The sequence below is a fragment of the Pleuronectes platessa genome, chromosome 19 (genome assembly GCF_947347685.1).
Source record: "Pleuronectes platessa chromosome 19, fPlePla1.1, whole genome shotgun sequence".
Lineage (NCBI taxonomy): Eukaryota > Metazoa > Chordata > Actinopteri > Pleuronectiformes > Pleuronectidae > Pleuronectes > Pleuronectes platessa.
Genome location: NC_070644.1, coordinates 420019 through 446214, shown reverse-complemented (window position 1 = coordinate 446214; position 26196 = coordinate 420019). Strand labels below are relative to the sequence as shown.

At 40.0% G+C, this 26196-nt stretch overlaps 1 protein-coding gene across 2 annotated transcripts in view; it reads left to right on the top strand.

Annotated features, from left to right (window-relative positions):
* ncapd3 (non-SMC condensin II complex, subunit D3) overlaps window positions 1–25497 on the top strand; it is a 107983-nt gene extending 82486 nt beyond the window's left edge. Inside the window, exons 29-36 of one of the 2 annotated variants that reach the window (XM_053410809.1) lie at window positions 1996–2163; window positions 11770–11882; window positions 12252–12310; window positions 19406–19453; window positions 20079–20141; window positions 23408–23540; window positions 23626–23674; window positions 25031–25497. In XM_053410809.1, the coding sequence (XP_053266784.1) occupies window positions 1996–2163; window positions 11770–11882; window positions 12252–12310; window positions 19406–19453; window positions 20079–20141; window positions 23408–23540; window positions 23626–23668 (627 nt within the window). In that variant the 3' untranslated portion in view covers window positions 23669–23674; window positions 25031–25497. The remainder of the gene's footprint in view (window positions 1–1995; window positions 2164–11769; window positions 11883–12251; window positions 12311–19405; window positions 19454–20078; window positions 20142–23407; window positions 23541–23625; window positions 23675–25030) is intronic. The other variant, XM_053410810.1, reaches the window with a different exon arrangement.
* Window positions 25498–26196: the final 699 nt, after the last annotated feature.

The window sequence follows — 26196 nt, the reverse complement described above, 5'->3', positions numbered from 1 at the left end:
CTGGGTCCACATTGAAAAGTTGTCATCTCGGGTCTCGCTGCGGTCGTGGCTGTGTTCCCCACTTCCTGTGTCGGCCACTGAAGCCAACGATAATCCAGTAGTCAAGCAGTCATTTAAGATATGGTTACAATTTAGGAAACATTTTGGCCTGCAGGGTCCCTCTATTCATGCCCCAGTATCCCATAATCACAGTTTTAAACCATCCATTATGGACTCTACATTTCATTTGTGGTCGGAGAGAGGCGTGGCATCTATCAATGACCTCTACGATAGTGGTATTTTCATGTCCTTCGGTGACCTATCGTCTAAATTCGATCTCCCCTCATCTCACCTTTTCCGTTTTTTTCAAATTAGACATTTTGTCCAAAAAAACTACCCTGAGTTCCCAAACACTCCCCCTAAGACTCTGTTGGATACCCTTCTCATGCTTAACCCCAATCAGAAAGGGAATATTTCCTGTATTTTTAACGCGATGGACGCCATTACTTCAGTCTTCCCACAACAAACAAAACATCTGTGGGAGCAGGATCTGGGGCTCCATTTTGAAGAAGATCAGTGGGACAATATCCTTAGGTTGGTCCACAGCTCTTCTATCTGTGCCCGACACGGGCTGATTCAATGTAAATTAATACACAGGACTTACTACACCAATCATAGACTGTCTAAATTCTACCCCAATGTAGCTGACACTTGTAATAGATGCAACCAGTCCCCTGCCAATCTCATACACATGTTCTGGTCATGTCCAAAGCTTAAAGACCTCTGGTCCAAAATATTCGACACCCTTCAAATTGCTTACCATTTTGTGGCCGACCCCCATCCCCTCCCTGCCCTTTTTGGTATCCCGCACAACAGCATTTTAACCGCTGAGGCTCGACATTCTATGGCCTTTTGCACTCTGATCGCTAGGCGCTTAATTTTGTTGAACTGGAAGCACAGCTTCCCCCCATCCTACACTCGATGGGTTAAGGAAATTCTACACAACTTAAAACTGGAGAAGTTAAGATTCTCCCTCAAGGGCTCTCTGGGGAAATTTGGCCAAATTTGGAACCCCTTGCTGTCCATTATAGACTCATTAGATATTACACCTGAGGAGTCGGATATCTGAGTTCTGCTGACGTACCACTAAACTTTACATTCCCAGAATGTTAGCTTTTCTTTAATTTACTCTCTTTGTTTTTTGTTTTGTCCCTAATCTTTATTTTTGTTTCTTTTTCTCTTTTCCCTTTACCTAGAGGCAGATAGGGGTGGGACCTCCTACAGGAAAAGGAGGTGTGGGTGGATATGCGGGAGGAGGGCTAACGTAAAATGTAAAAAATTGTAAAATATCTATTTCATGTTCTTACTTTGTATCTCTGTTGCTCAATAAAGAAATTTAAAATAATAAAAAAAGCCAGGACTTATACCAAGAGGCGTTTCACAAGACAATATGAAAAAAAAAAAAAAAGACATGCCAGAACTAATACAAACTCCCTGTTTGCCAAGGCCACAGCAGTGAGACACCTGGTCAGTTGAATTTTCCCTTACACTGTGAAACCGGTAGCTGTTTCATCCCTTATCACCTGTAAGGGCTCTTGCCTCCAGTAAAATACTCCCTCACTGGAGACACTACAGTAGAGTAGATGTTAAAACCCTGATCTCAACCCTTCTGCCTCACATTGGGCACATAGTAGAAGTTGAGGGTTAACAACTGTTTAAATATTACAAAATAAGATTTTAATAATTCATAAATTATTGGAGGGTTCTAGCTCTGTAATGCCTATTAGCTGAAAACAGACTAGGCAATTTTAACACACAATGTGCCTTAACTGTGCTTCTACAGCCTTAGATCTAAATTTACTTCTGCAGGATTTGATTTTGTATTTTACGTCATACATATATTGGATTGATCAGGTTGAGAGTGGAGTCGAAAAGAGAGAGTTATAGATGACTTGGAGGTAAAGACAGTGTGTGTGACACTGCTCTATGTATTTAATAATGATGTTTTCTCATCAGGTGACTATGCAGGACTACCGTAATGAGGTGAGAGAGTTTTTCTCTGGTGACGAACAGCTGATGGCTGAGGTGGAGTTTGCTCTGAGGACAGCTGAGAAGGAGAGAGAAATGGAGCAACAGATGGACACCTGCACCCTGACAGGAGATGGTAAAACTCCCACTGCACAGGTCAGGATACTCAGAAATCATTTAAGCTGATTTATCGTCAATGCATAATTAGTGTGTATATACACACACACACTAATATCATCAATCAAATCAATCAATCAAATTTTATTTGTATAGCCCATATTCACAAATTACAATTCGTCTCATAGGGCTTTAACAGGGTGTGACATCCTCTGTCCTTAACCCTCAGCAAGAGTAAGAAAAAACTACTAAAAACCGTTTTAACAGGGTAAAAATACAATACATAGAAACCTCAGAGAGAGCCACATGTGAGGGATCCCTCTCCCAGGACGGGCAGAAGTGCAATAGATGCCACGTGTAGGAAAACATCATCCAGATTAAAGTTTTAAGCAGCATTGATGAGGGTAAACATCCCAAAGGATAACCCCAACATGACATGTTGAGCAGTCCCGGTGCAATCACAGTCCATGGTCAGCAACCAGCAGGACCACGATCCACCATCCAGACCAGAACGCCACTCCAGTCACCGTCCACCGCCACCCACCACGAGCGGCCGCTTAGAGATAATGTATTTCTAAGGTGTTTGGGGCCAAGTATTATAACCTCTGTTTTGTCTGAGTTTAATAAGAGAAAATTGCGGGTCATCCAGGTTTTTATGTCCTTGAGTCATGCTCGAAGTTTAGTTAATTGATTACTTTGTTCAGGTTTTATTGACAAGTATAACTGGGTGTCATCCGCGTAGCAGTGGAAATTTACCGAGTGTGTCCTGATAATGTTTCCTAGTGGAAGCATACGGTGCCTTGCATAAGTATTCACCCCCCTTGGACTTTTTCCCATTATGTACTGTTACTAACTGGAATTCAAATAGACTTAAATAAACTTTTTCCCGTTTGATCAACAAAACATGCATAGTACTTTGGAGGTGCAAAATAAATTTTATTGTGACACAAACAATAATGAGAACAAAAAAGTTGACATCTGTTGGGTGCATAAGTATTCACCCCCCTGTGTCAATACTTGGTAGAACCCCCTTTCGCTGCAATTACAGCTGCAAGTCTTTTGGGGTATGTCTCTACCAGCTTTGCACATCTAGAGATGGAAAGGTTTGTCCATTCTTCTTGGCAAAAAAGATGAAGCTCAGTCAGATTGAAAGAGACCGTCTGTGAACCGCAATCTTCAAGTCTTGCCATAGATTCTCTATTGGATTGAGGTCTGGGCTTTGACTGGGCCATTTTAACTTTATACTGGGACATTAAAATTCTTTAATCCAAACCATTCCTTTGTAGCTCTGGCTGTATGTTTAGGGTCATTGTCCTGCTGGAAGATGAACCTCCGCCCCAGTCTCAAGTCTTTTGCAGACTGCATCAGATTTTCTTCAAGGATTTCCCTGTATTTGGCTCCATCCATCTTTCCCTCTATTCTGACCAGTTTCCCTGTACCTGCTGAAGAGAAGCATCCCCACAGCATGATGCTACCACCACCATGTTCCACTGTTGGGATGGTGTGCTCAGGGTGATGGGCAGTGTTGGGTTTTCGCCACACATAGCGTTTTGCATTGAGGCCAAAAAGTTCAATTTTGGTCTCATCTGACCAGAGCACCTTCTTCCACATGTTTGCTGTGTCTCCCACATGGCTTCTGGCAAACTCCAAACGGAATTTTTTATGGATCCCTTTCAACAATGGCTTTCTTCTTGCCACTCTTCCATAAAGGCCAGATTTGTGGAGTAGACGACTAATAGTTGTCCTGTGGACAGATTCTCCCACCTCAGCTGTGGATCTCTGCAACTCCTCCAGAGTAACCATGGGCCTCCTGGTTGCTTCTCTGATTAATTTTCTCCTTGTCCGACTCTTCCGTTTGGGTGGACGGCCTCCTCTTGGTAGGTTTGCGGTTGTGCCATATTCTTTCCATTTTCTTATGATGGATTTTATGGTGCTCAGAGAGATGTTCAAAGCTCTGGATATTTTTTTATAACCTAACCCTGCTTCATATTTCTCCACAACTTTATCCCTGACCTGTTTGGTGAGCTCCTTGGTCTTCATGATGCTGTTTGTTCAGTAATGATCTCCAACAAACTCTGAGTCCGTCACAGAACAGGTGTATTTATACTGAGATTAAATTGCAGACAGGTGGACCCTATTTACTAATTATGTGACTTGCAAATGTGACTTGTGAATGCAATTGGTCGCACCAGATCTTTGTTAGGGGTTTCACAGTAAAGGGGGTGAAAACATATGCACTCAACACTTTTCAGATTTTTATTTGTAAATAATTGTGAAATCCATGTAATATTTCCCCCCACTTCCAAATGATGCACTATTTTGTGTTGGTCCATTACATAAACTCACGATGAAATAAATTTTAATCTGTGGTTATACCATGACAAAATGTAGAAAAGTCCAAAGGGGGTGAATACTTATGCAAGGCACTGTATATAATGAGAATAAAATTGGACCGAGCACAGAGCCCTGTGGAACACCATGGTTAACTTTGGTGCGCACAGATGACTCATCATTAATATACACGTATTGGGAGCGATCAGAAAAATATGATTTAAACCAGTTAAGGGCGGTTCCATTAATGTTAATTAACTGATTGAGTCTTTGTAATACAATTTGATGGTCAATTGTGTCGAATGCTGCACTGAGATCTAATAGAACGAGGACAGACAAGTCCCTGATCTGAGGCTATTAAAAGGTCATTAGTGACTTTTGCCAAGGCTGTCTCTGTACTATGATTGGCTCTAAACCCCGACTGAAAGTCTTCATATATATTATTTTCCTGGAGAAACTCACACAGCTGATGAAGGGGAGATTAAATATTGGTCTGTAATTGGCTAAAACCTCTGGGTCTAGGGTGGGTTTTTTGAGAATGGGTTTGATTACTGCTATTTTAAAAGACTGTGGTACATAACCTGATGATAATGACAGATATATATACATATACACTACCCATCAAAAGTTTGGGGTCACCCAGAAAATTTTGTGTTTTCCATGAAAACTCACACTTTTATTTATCAAATGTGTTGCAAAATGAATAGAAAATATATATATATATGAATAGAAAATATAAAATATTAATTTTGTTCTTCAAACTTTGCTTTCGTCAAAGAATGCTCCATTTGCAGCAAGTACAGCATTGCAGACCTTTGGCCATCTTGCTGTTAATTTGTTGAGGTAATGTGTAGAAATTTCATCCCCCACGCTTCCTGAAGCACCTCCCACAAGTTGGATTGGCTTGATGGGCACTTCTTGCGTACCATACGGTCAAGCTGCTCCCACAACAGCTAAATGGGGTTGAGATCGGGTGAGTGTGCTGGCCACTCCATTACAGACAGCATACCAGCTGCCTGCTTCTTCCCTAAATAGTTCTTGCATAATTTGGAGGTATGCTTTGGGTCATTGTCCTGTTGTAGGAGAATATTGGCTCCAATCAAGCGCTGTCCACACGGTAAGGCTTGGCGGTGCAAAATGGAGTGATAGCCTTAATCACTAGCCCTTAATTGAAATCCCTTTTACCTGGTACACATCTCCCACTTAAACAGCACAAAAGCAGCCCAGACCATCCCATTACCTCCAACATGCTTGACAGATGGCGTCAGACGTTGACACTGGCGTTGAAGGGAGTAGTACACACCGCTGTCGGAAATGTTCAGTTTCTTCGCATGGAATAGCCTTCATTTCAAAGAACAAGTTTAGACTGGCGAGTTTCACATGACAGTTCTCTTTTTCTGGCCATTTTGAGAGTATAATCGAACCCACAAATCTGATGCTCCAGATACTCAACTAGCTCAAAGGAGGGCCAGTTTTATAGCTTCTCTCACCAGCTAAACAGTTTTAAGCTGTGCTAACATAATTGCACAAGGGTTTTCAATGGTTTTCTAATCATCCATTAGTCTTCTAAGGCGATTAGCAAACACAATGTACCATTAGAACATTGGAGCGATAATTGCTGGAAATGGGCCTCCATACACCTTTGTAGATATTTCATTAAAAACCAGACGTTCCCACCTAGAATAGTCATTTACCACATTAACAATGTATAGAGTGTATTTCAGAATACGTAATGAGATGCACATTCACAAAGGTCATTCTCACACACAACATATTTAGAGTGACGTCTATTATCTAAGTTCTCACTTGTGTAACCGATGTGTGGATGACGACTGACGAGGAGGATTAACAGGGACATCTGGTGGTCAAATTAAAAAGTGCATGGACTAGAGTGACAGAAAACTAAAACATTTCACAAATGCAAAACATACCTGCAAATGACTATAAGAAAAGCATTAAAGTCCTGCTGGTATTTTATGGCCCGCACATCAGCTCCAAAACATATAAAAATGCCAAACTTAATACAAGGTAAGGGGCAAAAAACAGCGTCACTAAAACACATATAAAACTTAAACTAACAAGAGACGGCATGGACAACACAGTCATAACGGCAGAGCATCTCCCAACAGGTATATTATGGCCTAGGCCAATTCATACCCCTCAGGCCGGATTATACCCCCATGATATCAGTAGTGTTGAGTGATATACACAAGAATTAAGTAATTTTTCAACATTTTAGTTGGGGTTCAGCTTTGTCAGGTAAGTTAAATGAGAAAGCTAACTGACTTAAATCTCAAAACTCTAAAACATAGACTTTTATTACTTCAACCAGAAAAACTGGTAGACTTCCACAAAGATCGGAGAATTACTACGTCCTGAAACTTCAACTTCTAAGATTAGCAAGTCCTCGCTGCAATATAAATGTTCAAAGTAAAACACTGATAACAACATCAAAATGATCATGAAGAAATGCAAAGTGCACACTAAAGAATCAAAACAAACTAGGGCTACGTTGTAGCACTAACGGGCCCGAGCACAGGCGATTTCAAGTCTGTTGCGGTCGGGGAAGAGAGCGTGATCGATGACCAAGCGCACGTCTCTGCCTTGCGTGCGTTTTAAGCTCTGCAGCAAGGATAAACGCTTCACTTCCTGTAACCAGCAGGTGGCGCTATGATTTTAAGTCATGATGTCTTTGTAGATGTCATCTTGTCGCGACTCTTGTCTTACATGTCTAGTTTGGACTCGATTGAACCAAATATGTCCAAGATACAGAAGCTCGTGTTTTGATGGCGTGTGATCAAACTTTGACGCCACGCCACAGTCACACCGTCTGAGTAGAAATGTATCTTTTAATAACTTTTTATCTCCATCTTGTTGTGATGACACTCATCTCAAATTTAAGTTGATCTGATGAAAGCCCTACCACAAGTACATCAAAGTAAAAGTGTGGAATATGGGCAAAATGGCCTCCAAATTCAAAATGGCGGGCTTCCTGTGTGGTGTAGCATATCTGTTCAAGAGACTTATTTCTTTGTCATGAAAAGACACATGGCCCTATGTATTTTTGTAGATGTAGACTAATCGTAGTGCCGGGGCTGCCCTTTAGGGGGCGCTAGTCAGGTATTTTGCCACGCCCATTCCTTAAATCCATCTAAATATCTTCATGTTGGGGGGCTGTTGATACACACATGTAGTTTGAGGGAGATGGACCCATTAACACAGAAGCTAAAGCGTTTTCGTGTGTCATGGCGAGCTGATTTGACGCCCCGCCACAGTCAGACGGTGTGACGAAAAGTAGATTTTTTTTTTTTGATAACTTTAGATCTTCATTTTGTTGTGCTGACAGTCGTCTAAATTTTAAGTTGATCTGATGAAAGCTCTACGAGAAGTGCATTAAAGTAAAAAATTATGGAATATGACCAAAATAGTCACTAAATCAAAAATGGCGGGCTTCCTGTTGCATTTTTCATAATGCTCCAAGAGGCTTTTTTGTACATCTGGTGATGATACACAACTGTCTTCAATTTCGTGAGGATCAGTGAATGCTAAATGAGGTGCATCTCCGTAAATGAGGGGCTCTCCGTTGGTGGCGCTGTTGAGCCATTTTGCCACGCCCATTTCCAAATACCCCAGAATACGTAAATTTTCACGACTTTCTAACTTACTGCAAACTTTTACAACTTTTTGAGCATGGTAAAGCCCTCAAAAAGCCAATTCATTAACGACACAGCAAAATAATAAGAATAAGAATAATAATAATCATTTCAATTTCAATAGGTCCTCTCACCGATTTCGGTGCTCGGGCCCTAATAATAATAAGAATAATAATAATCATTTCAATTTCAATAGGTCCTCTCACCGATTTCTGTGCTCGGGCCCTAATAATAATCATTTCAATTTCAATAGGTCCTCTCACCGATTTCGGTGCTCGGGCCCTAATAATCATTTCAATTTCAATAGGTCCTCTCACCGATTTCGGTGCTCGGGCCCTAATAATAATCATTTCAATTTCAATAGGGCCTCCCACCGATTTCGGTGCTCGGGCCCTAATAATAATAATTTCAATTTCAATAGGGCCTCCCACCGATTTCGGTGCTCGGGCCCTAATAACTAGGGCTACGTTGTAGCACTAATGGGCCCGAGCACAGGCGATTTCAAGTCTGTTGCGGTTGTTGAAGAAAGAGCGTTCGATGACCAAGCGCTCGTCTCTGTGTTACAAGCGTTTCGGCACTGCAGCAAGGATAAACGCCTCACTTTCTGTAGCCAGCAGGTGATGCTATTGTTTTAAATCATTGTGTCTTTGTAGATGTCATCAGTTCGCGACTCTTGTCTTACATGTCTGGTTTGGACTGGATTGGACCAAATATGTCTAAGATACAGAAGCTCATGTTTTAATGGCGTGTAATCAAACTTTGACATCATGCCAAGGTCACACCGCGAGACAAGAAATATATCTTTTAATAACTTTTCATCACCATTTTGTTGTGATGACACTCAACTAAATTTCACGTTGATCTGATGAAAGCTCTACAACAAGTACATCAAAGTAAAAGTGTGGAATATGGCCAAAATGGCTACCAAATCCAAAATGGCGGGCTTCCTGTGTGGTTTAGCATATCTGTCCAAGAGACTTATTTCTTTGTCATGAAAAGACACTTGTTCCTATCGATTTTTGTAGATGTAGACCAATCGTAGTGCCGGGGCTGCCCTTTAGGAGGCGCTAGTCAGTTATTTTGACACGCCCATTCTTTAAAACTATCTGTATATCTTCAGGGGTGGGCTGTTGATACACACATGTAGTTTGAGGGAGCTGGACCCATGAACATGGAAGTTACAGCAATTCCGTGTGTCATGGCGAGTTGAACTTTGATGACACGCTTTTAATAATCCGCATGATGAAAAGTCACAGTAATCGTAAGCCTACATTATCAATGTCTTGAGACCCATTTGACACAGTTTGACATGGTTTCACAAAGTGGATGAGGAGAAATACATCCAAGTGTAAAATGTACCAAAAACAAGACATTTCCTGCTGCCACCAGGAGGCGCTGTGATTTTAAGTCACGATTTCTGTATTGATGTCTTCAGGTCGCGACTCTTGTCTTACATGTATAGTTTGGAGTTGATTGGACCAAATATGTCTGAGATAGAGAAGCTCGTGTTTTGATGGCGTTTCATCTAACTTTGACGCTACGCCACGGTCAGACGGTATGACGAAAAGTTGATCTTTCAATAACTTTTGATCTCCATTTTGTTGTGATGACACTCGTCTAAATTTTAAGTTGGTATGGTGAAAACTCTACGAGAAGTACATATAAGTAAAAATATGGAATATTACCAAAATGGCCACTTAATCCAAAATGGCGGGCTTCCTGTTAATTTTTTCATAATGGTCCTTGAGGCTTTTTTGTGCATCTGGTCATGATACACAACTGTCTTGATTTTCGTGAGGATCGATGAATGCTAAATGAGGGGCTTTTCCGTAGGTGGCGCTGTTGAGCCATTTTGCCACGCCCATTTCCAAATACTCCAGAATACATAAATTTAAACCACTTTCTAATTTACTACTAACTTTTACAACTTTTTGAGCATGTTTAAAAATTCTCAGAATAATCCTTTCAATTTCAATAGGGCATCTCACCATTCGGTGCTCGGGCCCTAATAATAATCATTTCAATTTCAATAGGTCCTCTCACCGATTTCGGTGCTCGGGCCCTAATAATAATCCTTTCAATTTCAATAGGGCCTCTCACCAGAGGTGCTCGGGCCCTAATAAGAATCATTTCAATTTCAATAGGGCCTCTCACCATTCGGTGCTCGGGCCCTAATAATCATTTCAATTTCAATAGGGCCTCCCACCGATTTCGGTGCTTGGGCCCTAATAATCATTTCAATAGGGCCTCCCACCGATTTCGGTGCTCGGGCCCTAATATTAATACTAATCATTTCAATTTCAATAGGGCCTCTCACCATTCGGTGCCCGGGCCCTAATAATCATTTCAATTTCAATAGGGCCTCTCACCATTTGGTGCTCGGGCCCTAATAATAATCATTTCAATTTCAATAGGGCCTCCCACCAGAGGTGCTCAGGCCCTATTAATAATAATAATCATTTCAATTTCAATAGGGCCTCCCTCCGGAGGTGCTCGGGCCCTAATGACAACTTAGCTAGCAAACAATAATAATTATAATAGCAAAAAATTAAATAATATATGCACGTTTGGTTTCAATTGAAATGATATATTGTAAAATATGTTACACCTATTAAATAATCAAAATAGAAAATGCAAAATAAACAAATTTTTCTCAAGAACCATTTACATTCCACACCCTAGCACCACACCTCAAGGGTTACAGTGCAATCCTTCTGGCCTTCCTCGCTGCAAAGTTATCAATCACATCATCGTATGAAATCTGACCACCAACCTCATGGTTAACCACTCTGCCGTTCTTGAGCCACGGTTCACCTCGTTTTCAACAGTTTTAATTTAGAAAAACTCCTCTTGGCTGAAGCTACTCTTACTGACAGCGTTGCACTAATCCGCAGAGCAATACAGAAGTTGGGATATATTTCTGTGAGCTGCTTTGCATGTATGAAAGAGTTGTCATTCTCCTTGATGGCCAGTAAGGTAACATTCGTACTCCTGGGCCAGCTTATTTAGTTATTAAGCATTTTGGTGTATTTGGACGGACTGACATACTTTTTTTATTTCCAAGATAGCTGTTGATTCGTTGAATCAGGTCTGATTAAACTGTCTAGCTCGCTAACCCAATACTAACGTTATTAATTTTGGCAGCTTTTTTAGATTTAGTTTTAGTCTTTAGACGAAAATGCATATTAGTTTTAGTCACATTTAGTCAATTTTATCCTTCTTAGTTTTAGTCTAGTTTTCGTCGACGGAAACTCAGAACATTTTAGTCTAGTTTTAGTCGAAGAAAACTCATTAATTTGAGTCTAGTTTAAGTCTAATTTAATAGTCTATCTTATAGCCACATTTAACTCCTTTCCTTCCCTTGTCAGGCCCAGGGACCCCTGTGTTGTGTCTACAACTGTATAATAGTCTAGCTTGCAGTAATTAAATTGTGGATACAATTAGTCTCTAAGATATAAACACTCGCTCAGAGAGTCACACACAGTGAGATCAGAGCTCGTTAACTTGAAGCAGCCGGTCAGTGACTTAAAATTTGAGAAAAGAAAAGGAAAATAGGTGTGACACTCTGCATTTCACATTAATAACATGAACACAGACAGTGTCTCTGAGTTACCCATTAGCAGTCAAGGTGTCATAATGGTTCTGTTTTTTTTGTTCTCAGGTTTCTGTTCAGGACTATCCAATCAGGTGCAGGCCCCTTCTCCCAGTTAGCTTTGCCACCCCACAACCACCACCTCCCAATTATCTGTCTCTGAGACTGTCACAAACTGTCAGGTAAGTTTCAATCACAATAAAATTATCTGCTGTAATGTTTAGCTCGGAAATTGAAGGAAAGTAAATTAAAATACTAATTTTCAGGTCATTTTGTGGCCTCCATTAGCAGTCAGGCAAATCACCCAGCAACATTTCCACAGGCCATGGGCGTTTTCTGGTGTCTTTTACTTGTTAAACCAGAGAAGGTATTTTCTGATTGAACTTATATGGTACTGATGTCCAAGGACTGTTTTATCTGTTGAATTGTCAAATTTACCTATTGTTGCGGTCAATTAAGGGTGAAATTGTTTTTTTCTGGTTTGCCTTTATTTTTGCATAGTTTATCAGTCAGAAAACGTGTGTCTGTGTGTCTGTTTGTCTGTGCGTCAGATGTACCAACAGATCCAGGAAGGAGGAGCATGTCAAGTTGATCACTCTGGAAGGAACAGGTATGACACACTGGATGTTGAAACTATAATTTTACAAGTGTTAGGATGTTTTTTTTTTTTGAAATATTTTATTTTCAGTTTTATATGTAATGTGTACAAACAAACATATCAGTATACAAACAGTATAGAGACATAACAAAGGACAACAAAGGACAAAGTGCCCCCCGCCCCCCTTTAAAAAAAAAAAAAAAAAAAAAAGGTCAGTGTTCAAGGTCAATACAAACAACTACATTAAGTATTTGGTGTAAGAGATGTACCAATATGGTCTAAATATGGCTGCCAAATTTTCAAAAAGGTGTTCTATCGTTTTCTGAGACAATAAATGATTTTTTCCAGGGGGATGCAACTATTCATCTCAACAGACCACCTGTCAATAAGAAGAGGGGAGTCAGATGTCCATGACACTGCAATGCACTTCTTAGCCACACATAGAGCAACTTCAATGAATTTGAGTTGTGCATTGGTTAGAGAACGGCGAATACTTGTTAAGTTCCCCAATAAACAAAATTCAGGGTCCACTGGAATATTTACTCCCGTGATCCTGGTTAAAGTGGAGCAGATATCATGCCACAAAGGCCTAACTTTCATACACAGCCAGGTACAATGCAAAAAGGAACCAACTTCAGTATCACATCTAAAGCACATTTCTGACAGGTTAGATTTGAATGAGTGTAATTTTTCTGGGGTAAAATATAATTGATGTAGAATATTATAGTTAATCAATCTGTAGTGGGCATTGATAATAGTTGACAAGCTGTTTTGACATAGTTCTGTCCAAAGTTGTTCGTCAATTGTAACATTGAGATCTGACTCCCACTTCATTCTAGACTTATGCACACCTGGTTTTGGGCCTTCATTCAACAATAGGCGATACATTTTAGAAATAAATTTATGTGTGTTCCCATCACAAAGAAATCTTTCAACATCATTCATAACAGGCAGAGTAATTTCAGGACCCAAATTAGCCCTCAAAAAGGATCTTAATTGGAGATAACAGAAAAAGGTCTGATTGGGCAAACTATATTTCCTCTTCAGGTGTTCAAATGGCATGAAAAGTCTTTTGTCGAAGCAATCTTCCAAGTGTTGGATTCCCTTATGGTGCCATCTGTCCTGAATCGTATTATCAAGAGTCATGGGTATAAGTTCATTTTGCTTTAAAGGTGTTTTAGGTGACAGCCCCACCCTCAATCCAAGACCTTTGTGAACCTCATACCACATTTTTATCAGATGCCTCAATATAGGGTTATCAGTCCTGTTGTTTACAGTTCTAGAATTGTGCTTATAAAAGAAGTCACTGCGGACCTTTTCATTCAGGGGGTGCAATCCGATTTGTGTCCAAGAAGGGGCGTCGCTGCCCTCAAAAAAGGCTGAAATGAACCTCAGTTGAGCTGCCAGGTAGTAGTTTTTAAAACTTGGCAGTCATAGTCCCATGTTAGCTTCTCCATAGATATCCGGGGTGTTTTACAATTCCATAAAAATTGCCTGACGTATCTATTGAGAGCTTTGAAGAATAATTTTGGCAATGGAATGTGTAGGGATTGAAACAGTTATTGCAATCTCGGTTGTATATTCATTTTAATACAATTCACTCTTCCAATCAAAGTGAGAGGCAAGCCCATCCATCTACGTAAATCATCTTCAATCCTACTGAGCAGTGGGAGGTAGTTCAGTTTGTACAGGTTTTTGAGGTTGTTGTCTACAAATATACCAAGGTATTTTATACCATCCATAGGCCATCTAAATTGACTTGTTCGCTGGAGTTCGGAGTGATCAAAATTTGTCAATGGAATAATTTCACCTTATAGCCTGAAACACTACTATAAGTATTTAATACAGTTTGTAATTTGGAAAGAGAGTTATCAGGGTCTTTTAAGTACAGAATAACATCATCTGCAAACAAATTAATTTTATGAACTGCCTGACCCACCTGAAAGCCTTTTATATCAGGATCTTCTCTAATTGCTTCAGCCAAAGGCTCAATTGCTAAGACAAAAAGTGCTGGAGACAAAGGGCATCCCTGTCGACTTGATCTGCTTAAAGGGAATGTAGATGAAATCTGTCCATTGGTGCTGATTTTTGCCTGGGGTTTATGATATAGAGTTTGAACCCAGCTAATAAATAATTGACCGAACCCAAACTTGGCCAACACTTTAAATAAGTATGGCCACTCTAGCCTATCAAAGGCCTTCTCAGCATCTAAAGCCACAGCTATACTGGGTTCCTTTTCAGATTTTGTTAAGTGAATAATATTAAAAAGCCTACACAGGTTATTAGCTGAGGAACGCTTTGAAATAAAGCCACACTGGTCTGGATTTATTAGTTGTGGCAGGTATTGGCCGAGTCTGTTAGCCAGGGCCTTGGAAATTCATTTCTAATCTGTATTTAACAATGAAATCGGCCGATATGAAGAGCATTTCAAAGGATCTCTACTTTTTTTGTGAATAACAGTAATTATGGCTGTAGAGAATGACTCAGGGAGTGTTCGAGTCTTAGAGGCCAAGTTGATGACATCCATGAGAAGTGGGAGGAGTAAGTCCTTAAATTCCCTGTAAAATTCTGGAGGGAACCCATCTTCCCCTGGCGATTTGTTTGCTTGTAATGAGCCCAGAGCTTTTTCAATTTCTTTTTGTGTAAAGGGCAGGTCAAGACTATTTTGATCTTCTTGGCCAAGCTTGGGCAGCTCAATCATGGACAAAAATGTATCAATGTTACTCAGATTCTCTGGTGGTTCTGATGTGTATAAATGTGTGTAAAATTGTTTGAATGCATCATTAATTTCTGTTGGGTTATGTGATACAGAACCTGTTTCAGTTTGGATTGAATTAATCGTCCTAGAGGTTTCTTCTTTTTTCAGTTGCCAAGACAGAATTTTGTGTGCCTTCTCTCCCAATTCATAGTATCTCTGCTTGCTTCTTAGAATGTTTTTTTCAATTTTGTAAGTATCCAAAGTATTGTATCGAAGCTTTTTATTTACCAAAGACTGGTGTACATCTTTAGATCTTGATTGTTGAAACTCTTTTTCCAGTTTCAAAATGTCTGCTTCCAATTCTTCTATTTCTGCCATGTATTTCTTTTTGATACCTTTGGTGTAAGAGATTATTTGTCCCCTTAAAAAGGCTTTTAGTGTGTCCCATAATATAAAACTATTGGGAGAAGAAGCACAATTTGTCTCACAGAATAGCCCAATCTGATCTCTTATAAATTTGCAGAAATCTGGCTTTTGAAGGAGAGTAGGGTTCAGACGCCACCTATACATATTAGTAGTTTTCTCAGGCATATAAATGGACAGGGTCAGAGGTGAGTGATCTGATAATGTTCTACACAAGTACTCAGATTCTACTGCTCTGTGGATCAGCTGTGTCGACAACAGGAAAAGATCAATCCGAGTAAAAGAGTTGTGGCGACCAGAGTAAAAAGAATAATCTCGGGTTTGAGGGTGCATTTGTCTCCACACATCAGTTAAGTTTAGTTCCTTCATGAATTCTACTGTGATTTTGGCTGCTTTAGATTTGGATACCGATAGAGCTGACTTATCTAGAACAGGATCCAGGCAGAAATTAAAGTCACCCTCTATTAGAATGTTTTGCCGTCCTGCCGACACCTTCAGGAATATATCCTGTACAAATGACTCATCGTCATAATTGGGTGCATAAAAATTTAAGAGGGTCCAGGGTTCTGAGTAGATCTGACAATTCACTAAAACATATCTCCCCAATGTATCAACAATGGTTTCTCCTATTGTTACAGGTGTGTTCTTATTTATCAAGATAGCCACTCCCCTGGCTTTAGAGTTAAAGGATGATGATATTACATGCCCTATCCAATCCCTTTTCAATTTTCTATGTTCCAGGGGCGTCAGATGGGCTTCCTGTATAAAGGCAATGTCTATTTTCAATTTTTTCAAATGTGTTAGTACCCTCTTCCGTTTAATAGGTCCGTTTAACCCATTCACATTGAAGCTCACAAATTTCACCACCCTGTTCATCAATAGCAAATGGTTCTACAGGGATATTGCCCCTTACATAAGACAAATGTGTCCCCTACGACCAAATAGTGTAAAGTAAAGCACTGACCATATGAAAAACAGTAAAAGACAAAAAACAGTAACATCAAACGGTAACATCCCTCCCCTCCCGCCCCGCCTTGTGCCTCCCCGAACCTGGCACATAGCATCCCGTGTTCATCTCAAAGGGAGCTACTGGGCAAGTAACTAGAATGTGTTACCACTAGCCCCCTCCCCGCGACAATATAGTAACATTAATTATATGATACCGCGATATAAAGCAATTAAAGCAGTGAACGTATAAACAGTATCAGCACCTCAAGTTGTGCAAACATGGCAGCAGTTCAAAGTGGACCGTTGCAGTATAGTGTATATAAGACAATATGCAAAAAAGTCCCAATGCTGTGAGCATCTGGTCAGCTGCTTTGAACAAATAGTCGCCTCACCTCGGCGCAACCGTGAATTAAATGAAGAATGTCAGTGTATGGATCTACTCCCCTTCTCGTACATTATTCCTTTTCCAGGACTTCGCCGCCTCCTTCGGGTCCGCAAAGATCTTGGGCGCTCCGCCATCCCGGGGGTAAACATAAAGCTTGGCCGGGTATCGCAGAGTGTGTTTTATTCCATCGTTGCTGAGAGCCTGTTGCACTTCTCTGAAGGCGCGGCGCTGAGCCATGACCTCGCTGGTGTAATCCGGGAAGACAAGGATCTTGTCTCCCTTGTACTCCATGGACTGTTGTCTGCCGAGGCGAAGAATCAACTCCTTCTCCTGAAAGTGGTGGATGCGCGCTAGGATGGTACGCGGTCTGGCGCCGGCAGCCGGCTTCGGTTGGAGGGAGCGGTGCGCCCGGTCAACTTTTACTGGATGCGGAAAGTGTTCGGCGCCGAGTAGTTTAGGGATTAATCTGGAGACAAATTCCGTGGGTCTACCGTCCTCCTCACCCTCTTGGATCCCCACAATTTTGATGTTGTGCCTCCGAGAGCGGGCCTCCAGGTCAAGCACCTTGGTGTGAAGCTGAGTGTTGCGTCCCGTCAGCTCAGTGCATTTAGCCTCAAGTGCTAGCATGCGAATGTCAAGGTCGCTAGTAGCCTGCTCCTGGCTAGCTACACGTGCTTGCAGTTCGGCCTGCGAGGCTGCGAGTGACTGAAACTTAGCCTCAAAGGCATCGAAACGTTCATTAATGCAGCGCAGGACTGACTCTGATACCTCTTTGCACAGCTCCTTACACATTTCATAAGTTTTATCTGGAGGCATGTCCGACCTGGTGGGAGAATCGCCAGCAAGGCTGCAGCTATCGGCGGCCCTAGCTCCAGCTCCGGCAGCTTGATTGTAGGTGGATTTGGCTTTGCTGGAGACGTTTGGCTTCGGCATTTTGGATTTTCAGTTTGATAGAGTTCTTAGGGAGATATACACACACTAACTTGTGGTCTATGGGTAAAAAAGACGCGGTATAAAGATGATTTTGTAAGTCGCGGAGAGGAGCGCAAACTAAACACGTCTACATCCTTTGCATGCGCACTAGCGCCCCCCAGTGTTAGGATGTTTGATGGTGACCAAAATACATTTATTTTGTAGGATATGTATAAAGGTTTTTACCTATACACCTCAAGCCTATAAGGGCTGTATGGAAAGCAGCTATGCCTCCCATTTTGCCCTTTTGTTTTAAAGATATCCTCATGTCAGAATCTTCAGAATGTATTCCATTGCATTTTTTGGACTGTCGAAGCACTCTCATTGATCCTCAGGGCTTAACGTTACAAGCCCATAAAACCTTAAGATAATCCTTTATTAGTCCCCCAATGGGGAATTTGCCTTCTTGCATTCCTTAAATTGATGGTGTTTCACCTGAGAGGCCTTGGAGAAATCTAGGAAGATCATGATGCGGTTTTCATCCTGAATCAGTTCTGCATTGTTCTGTGCAGTGTGTAGAATGAGCTCTCTGTCAGCCGAGCGTAGAAGGCGGACCATAATTTTTGGTTCACGGTGGAGACCATTTTTATAAAGAAAAAACCAAAGCATCACAGAACTGCATGAACTCCATTCCACACGATCAATTGCCTTTTCTGCATCTAACGACAAGACTGCACATGGATGCACATTTGAGGAAGTCTCAATTATATGAAAGAAGGGCGTATGTTGTCAGAGGCAGAACGTCCCTTAACAAAACCAGTCGGATCTGGGTGAATAAAAGACGTTATGCAGGAATCGGGTTTTCTAGAAAGGGCTTTTGCATACAGTTTAATATCATAGTTCAAGATAGATAATGGTGGGTAACTGGAGAATTATTGAGGGTTCTTACCCTTTTTAAGAAGTTAAATAGTTTAGGTTTTTGGTCTTTATGAAAATGTTTTTAAGTTATTTTAAGGTAATAGGAACATCTAGTTTGGAGGGCTGCATATCTGAGAGTAGGTAGGTATGTAGGTAGGTATTTTTTGAATTAACAGTCTTCTGGGCTTCAGAACTGTATAAATCAGAATAAAAAGAAGTGAAGGTTTTGTTTATTTCAGATGGAACTGTACATAATACACTAACATTTTTGATAGAATCTATGGAAGCCACATGTTCAAATTGATTTAACATTAATGCCAGGGGTTTACTTTTTCTCTCTGCAAATTCAAGGTATTTATCTGGTTTTCAAATGAAGAAATTACACGATCTTTTTTCATTTTTTGCATCGATTTAATAGTCGATGTGTTTCATAAAATAAGTCTGAATTTATGTTAATTCTGTTTTACTTTTCAAAATAGAACCTTTGTACTTTAGCAAACAAAACAGCTTATATATTTTATTACTATGTCACTAAAAGAAAAGTTATTCTTTGAATGTCGCTGGCATTACCCGTAAATATCTTGTCCTGGGTCTTTACTGTTAAGTGGTTTTAAATGCACATACATTTCATATACATTGCAACTGTGCACTTCATTCACATCATAGGGAATAACTAATATGTTACTCTCTGCTCGGAAAACACAGTTTGCATAGTCTAAAATTTAATCAGATGAACAAAGTTTGACCAACATTCAACATTTGTGTCTTGAGCAGTGACAGCAATCTATCCTAGTTGACTTGTTTTGTATGTCTTTGTGTCCAGTGATTCCTCAAGGAGGTGTAAATGACAGAGCCATCAGCACACCCAAAGGTAAAGGTTCAACTTGATATCCACATAATCCTCCAGCACCACAAATGGGCTTTACTTTTATAGATGCTTCCAGTGACACTTGAACACCCAGACATGGGCAACCATTAATGTACTTTACTGATTACACAACACCAAGTAGTCATTCCTTAGTTGAGATGGCAATCTACAAGAAAAGATATGAGGAGGGCTGTTTTAGACAGGGTAAAAAGGTGTTGTTTTAAATGATCCTCGTGGTATTTTGACAAGAGTATGTTACAGACATTTCATTAAGACCCCAAGGAACCATATCAACTTGTGGTAAAATGGGCATACGATGAGTCCTTTAATGTATGGGTGAATGGGTAAGTGGCAAAAAGACTACTGTAAAGCACTTTGAGTGGTCATCAACACTTGAAAAGCGCTATATAAATAAAGACCATAGTCCTGCTAGATATGAAAAGCTCTATTTATGTTTTTTTTTACTGAAAACCACAAGTAGTAAATCTTTGTGTGGACATCCTTACCAAAAATACTGAAAAATGTTAAAATATATTTTCATACACATACAAACGGAAATCTTTATCTCATTGCCACGCTGCAGATTTACCAACTCAACCCCACTTTTCCATCTTCCTTTGTCATTCAGGTGGCAGTGTCAATTTAACTTTTGATGAAGGAGTCAGCGCAATCTTCAGTGACCAAGGAACAAGTAAGTTACTCCGATGACAGTAAGACAGAAATGTAACAAATCACAGTGTGGACAAAGGTAAAACAAATGAAAAGTGTAATTTGTGAAAAAACCTTTTCACATTTTTAGTTGAAACATTTTGTGACAAAGGGAAATCAGTATTTCAAATTGTTTTGCAAATTCCAGTAGGATTGCTCATTAAAGCTAGCCAGATTAGCAGAATTGTATTAGACAAAGCCCTACAGAAAACCATTTGTTTTATAGAGAAATCCCTTCACCAGGTTTACCGTTTTTTTTATCTTTTGCTTTTCACCAAACAGCTTGAAAACCATAAATGGTAGAAATGGCATCCTGGGTATCTTCCTCTAGGCCAGGCTACACTTACTGTGGTCCAAATCTGGACCCAGATGCACTCTTATCTGAGTCCAGACCTATAACCGCTAACCAGGTCTGCTTTTCTAGCCATTATAGCACGTTTAGCAGTATAGGAAAATAACAGTCCAATTGCATGTTTTGTAAATCAACGTGATCAATGTGATGCCACTCAGCCCAATCAAATCTATGAATATCGTGAGTATTATTTCAGTGTGTCTGTGAATGAGATACTCACAGCAGGGAGAGGAGAAAGGAGAATAATATAGAGGGAATTGAGTCACAGAAAAGTTCAGCATTATGAATGTATGAATGTGCTCTCGTTATGGAAAAGTTGCACCAGCTATCAGAGCAGATATATATAATTAAATTAATGATTAGTCTTAAGTCATAGTCATTAATTCTCTATTGAATGGATCCCAGCTCTACTTTAAAACGACACACAATGCAACAAAAACTAAAATATGAGATTTATTTACTACTAGGAAGGGAATATTTTCAAGGATAAGACAGGAAAATGAATGATTGATTCATAGGAATAGAATTGAAAGCTGACAATTTAGGTGAGGGTGGTAAATAATATGTTAAAGTGTGATAACGTTAATGGCAAATAATCTATAACTGAATGAACTATGAAGATACATTTTTGGATCATAAATTCTATTCTCATAAAATCATAAACAGGCAGTGAGAACAAAAAACTTGTATAGTTTGTGTCCATACTGTTAAATGAAAATTCAAAAGATTTATAATTTAGCAGTGGACAAAAAGCATACAGGCAAAACAAATATCTAACCCGGTCAAATAATGCACATGAAAACTATTTGTAAATAAAATACTCACTTCATGGTCTACAAAAACGGCTACAAACGAAAGTCGGGTATTTCTTCTTTAGTGTCATGACACAATAGGGGCCAAACGCAACGAAATTATGGTACTAACCAGCAATTATATACATACACTCCTGATCAAAATCTTAAGACCAGTTAAAAAATTGCATGAATTTGCATTTTGCATTGTTGAATCGTAGGAAGGTTCTAAGTAGAGTTTCAAAATGCAAAAAGAAGAAATGGGAACAAGAGCCCAAAAGTTGTGAGCAGGCAATTTATTGAAAACAACAATTTAACTGAAGTAGGCTGTTCATCAGCTGATTAAAAGTTTAAGACCACAGCTCAAAAAAAAAAAAAAAAAACTCCTAAAACAGAAATTAAAGTGTCAAAAGCTGACTCAGTAATGAGTAGCTCCACCATTATTGTTGATCACTTCAAAACTTCGTTTTGGCATGCTTGATGCAAGTGTTTCCAAAAGGCTAGTGCGAATGTTGCGCGAAGTGGTGAAGATGGCTTCACGAAGGGCATCCACTGTCTGGAACTGAAGTCCATTTTTGTAAACTTCCCTTGCCATCCATCCCCAAATGTTCTCAATTGGATTAAGATCAGGGGAACACGCAGGATGGTCCAAAAGAGTGATGTTATTCTCCTGGAAAAAAGTCTTGGTCAGACGGGCATTGTGAATTGGAGCGTTGTCCTGCTGAAAAACCCAGTCGTTACCACACAGACGAGGGCCCTCAGTCATGAGGGATGCCCGCTGCAACATCTCCACATAGCCAGCTGCTGTTTGACGCCCCTGCACAACCTGGAGCTCCATTGTTCCATTGAAGGAAAAAGCACCCCAGATCATGATGGCGCCCACTCCACTGTGCCGCGTAGAAAACATCTCAGGTGGCATCTCCTTGTCATGCCAGTAACGTTGGAAGCCATCAGGACCATCAAGGTTAAATTTTTTCTCGTCAGAGAATAAAACTTTCTTCCACCTTTGAATTTACCATGTTTGGTGCTCCCTTGCAAAGTCTAAACAGGCAATTTTGTGGCGTTGAAGGAGACGTGGCCTTTGAAGACGTTTCTTGTTTTTGAAGCCCTTCCTTCGCAGATGCCGTCTGATGGTTATTGGGCTGCAGTCAGCCCCAGTAATGGCCTTAATTTGGGACGAGGGTCGTCCCGTGTCTTGACGGACAGCCATTCGGAACCTCCGGCTCAGCGCCGGTGAGATTTTTCTGGGTCTACCACTTGATTTTTTTTTTGTTCCATAACCCTGAGGATCTTTTAAGAAATGCAAAATGACTGTCTTACTGCGTCCAACCTCAGCAGCGATGGCACGTTGTGAGAGGCCTTGTTTATGCAGTTCAACAATCCTACCACGTTCAAAGACGGTGAGCTATTTTGCCTTTGCCATCAAGAGATCTTCACAGTGTGATTACTTGACAGGAAATGACATGGAATCCAAATTTTTGCACAGATTTTGGCTTTTAAAGGCTGTGGTCTCAAACTTTTGATCAGCTGATGAACAGCCTATTTGAGTTAAATTGTTGTTTTCAATAAATTGCCTGCTCACAACTTTTGGTCTCTTGTTCCCATTTCTTCTTTTTGCATTTTGAAGCTCTACTTAGAACCTTCCTAAGATCCAACAGTGCAAAATGCAAATTCATGCAATTTTTTAACTGGTCTTAAGAGTTTGATCAGGAGTGTATATGATACATATAACAGAAAAAAACAGAAGTGCAATCGGAAGATTAGTAATGGGAAGGTTAGATATGGGAGCAGGTAAGAAAGAATGGGTTAGATAGGGGAACAGTTAAATATGGGGAGGTTATATTTGTACATTGTAAGTAATACAAAAATACACTAAGAGGTATATACACTATGTTCATATAGGCATACAAGACCAGTAATAACAGTTTTCATTATAACATGAGTGAGTTACTGACAGTATGGGCTAGTCAGTGTGTGACAGCACAGCTTTCTTTGTCAGCAGTCGGATAGCTGAGGGGAAGAAGCTTTTCACCACTCTCTGAATTTATTTCTGGTCAGGGGCACCATTTAAAGCGTACTGACCTACAAACTGACCTCCTTGTCCAGTAGTGGCAAGGTTTACAAACAACACCAATAGGATTGTGAAGACAGCTAGCAGGATCAATGGTGCCCGTCTATCCATTCTGATGAGATCTACCAGCAGTCAGGAACCCTCACCACCTTTCTTATGGCCTGTTCGGTACATGAGCATTTTCTACAAATTATCTCCTCCAGAACCAAAAACAATCAGTCAAAATATCTGTGTTTCCATTGTGTCCTGACAGGTCTGGTCAGGGAGGCCGATGTCCTTCATGTGCAACCAAATGAGCAACAGTAAGTGAGCTATTTTCTCTCTTTGGCTCCTCGCAATCTTTTTCTATTTTTCATTCACAGTCTCGATTCAGAGAATTCATCCTTTGGAAGCTGCATTCGAAGACCAATTGCGTCACAGTGATATAACATGGCTGTCCCATTTCGAAGGCTCCTATTATATGTGGCTTACAAATGAAGTCTCAAATGTGGCGTTTTAAGGTCTCTGACCTTCTATGTGCCTTGAGATAATGTATATTATGATTTGGCGCTTTAAAAATACAATTTAACCGCGCTTCAGAGGTAATGGTGCCAGCAAGCAATGAGAAGTTGATCCAATTCTTCTGTATCACACTTCAGCTCAACCACTGACAGTACATTCATTAAAAAAAATAAAAAACAAGGGCATTAAAACTTTCTCGTCATGTCCAACCTTAGCTTTCTGGCTAAGAAACCGCAAGGAAATAACTAAACAGAAAACCCCTTAGACCGGATCGTTTGATTTCGGTTTGCCCTTCCTGGTCTTCGTAGCCCATGAAGGAGGCAGTGTTCCTGGGCCAGGCAGACCAAGTCCTCCTAAGGATGCTGCCCCTGAGATACATTTTTTTACATGAAGTTTCAAAGGATGCACAGTTACAACAATGCAATTAAAATAAATAGTCAAAATCAGTCAAGCTTTATGCTTTTTCTGCATTTGTGAATAAAAATGTAACACTGATATAGCTTCCACCAATACTATATGTATTGGTGGTACACACACACACACACACACACAGTATTGGTCGTATTTATCTATGCAGATTACTTTGAATCTATTAGTTATAGGTAAGCGGGTAACGGTACACAAAGATCCTGATTCAGTACGTACCTCGGTTTTGACGTCATGGTTTCGTACATTTTTCGGTACAGTAGAAACAAGGAACAGAAAACAACGATTTGTCATCTCTTTTTATTCAACCCTGATATGACATGCTGGCTGAATTGCGGCGGGAGGGAGCCTCGTAACAGGGATCAATTACTTTCAGTGTGTACTTTTGTAAGATCCACTTGTCTTTGTCCGTCGTCATCATAGTGACTGGGAAGCTGAAGTGTTTCCACACAGTGGACTTAAATGATGAGAGAAGGTCTTCACACTCCTGTTTGTCTGGGATCACTATGACCACGAGTCTACAGCACATCCCAGAAGGACACAAATAATTTCCGCTTTGACTCGCCACATTCGTTCATTACATGTGCCTCCCTAACCAAAAGGCCCGTAACGATTTTGATACATGTACCGTCACACCACTAGTTATTGGACATATCATACTGAGTTTATTACATTGTGAGGCGGCTGTGATTGGTTCATTCCAATTCTTTCCTATCTGTTGTTTGTTTCAGAGCTTCTCGACTCAGGCAGTGGAACGTGCAATCACCTCTCTGCAAGAAGAAAATAAAAAAGATTTAAAGTTTAGCCAAGTAAGCTGATATGCAACTTCATGTTCTACTCTTGGAAGATGTTATATCTTTATTTTCATTAGCATGATGTTGATTGACATTTGTCATGTTTATCTTGTGAATGTGTTTGTGTTACTGTTAGCTTTTAATGTTTTTTGCAATAAATGTTTGCTTGACATCATTTTTGGACAGATTCAATACTAAATGTTGTTGATACACAATCTGCCAGTATGGATGAATAATATACTTCCGAGAACTGTAGCGGGAAAATTAGAATTTCTACTGTAAGGTCCTTTTTTTTGTTCTGCATTTTAAGTCTTATTGTGAAATTATTAGTTCAATTAAACCTACATTTTGTTTAATTCTCGAATTTTGTATACAACACAATTAAACTGTGACAACAAATTGTATTTCTATTGAATTCTATAGAAAAATTTGAACTATTTGAAATAATGTTTTGTCTTTGAAGTCTTTGCTCAATTCAATTAAATAACTTTTGACCAAGATAAAAAACAAGGGCATTAAAACTTTCTCGTCATGTCCAACCTTAGCTTTCTAGCTAAGAAACCGCAAGGAAATAACTAAACAGAAAACCTATTTGAAATAATGTTGAAAGTCTTTGCTCAATTCAATTAAATAACTTTTGACCAAGAGACTAGATATTACAGATTATGGAATCATATACACATTCATACAGCATTTCTAATATCTATTGGTCGTCCAAAGGAACCATTAGATGTGGTCGGTGTTCAGTTATGAATCTTTTGCAAATTTGGCTTGATAGCCCGCCCTACAAAGTTTAAACTACCTTCATAGTCATAGCTACTGTTGACAAGAAATTAAATGTTTTACATTGTGACATAACCCTCCGTAGGTTGACCAGGTCCAGACGAAATTTTCTCCAACAAACGGGAAGCAGTTGTCACTCCTTTACACACCTGTGATTGTTGCCTGGGTTTTTCGCCTCAAACCGGGATGACTTTCAATTAATGAATACATTTCTGTCATCTATACCTCACTAGAAACTCATCAGCTGATCTATCCTATCCTCTATTGCAGTGGTGTCAAACTCAATCACAGAGAGGGACAACATTTTAAACTGGGACTCT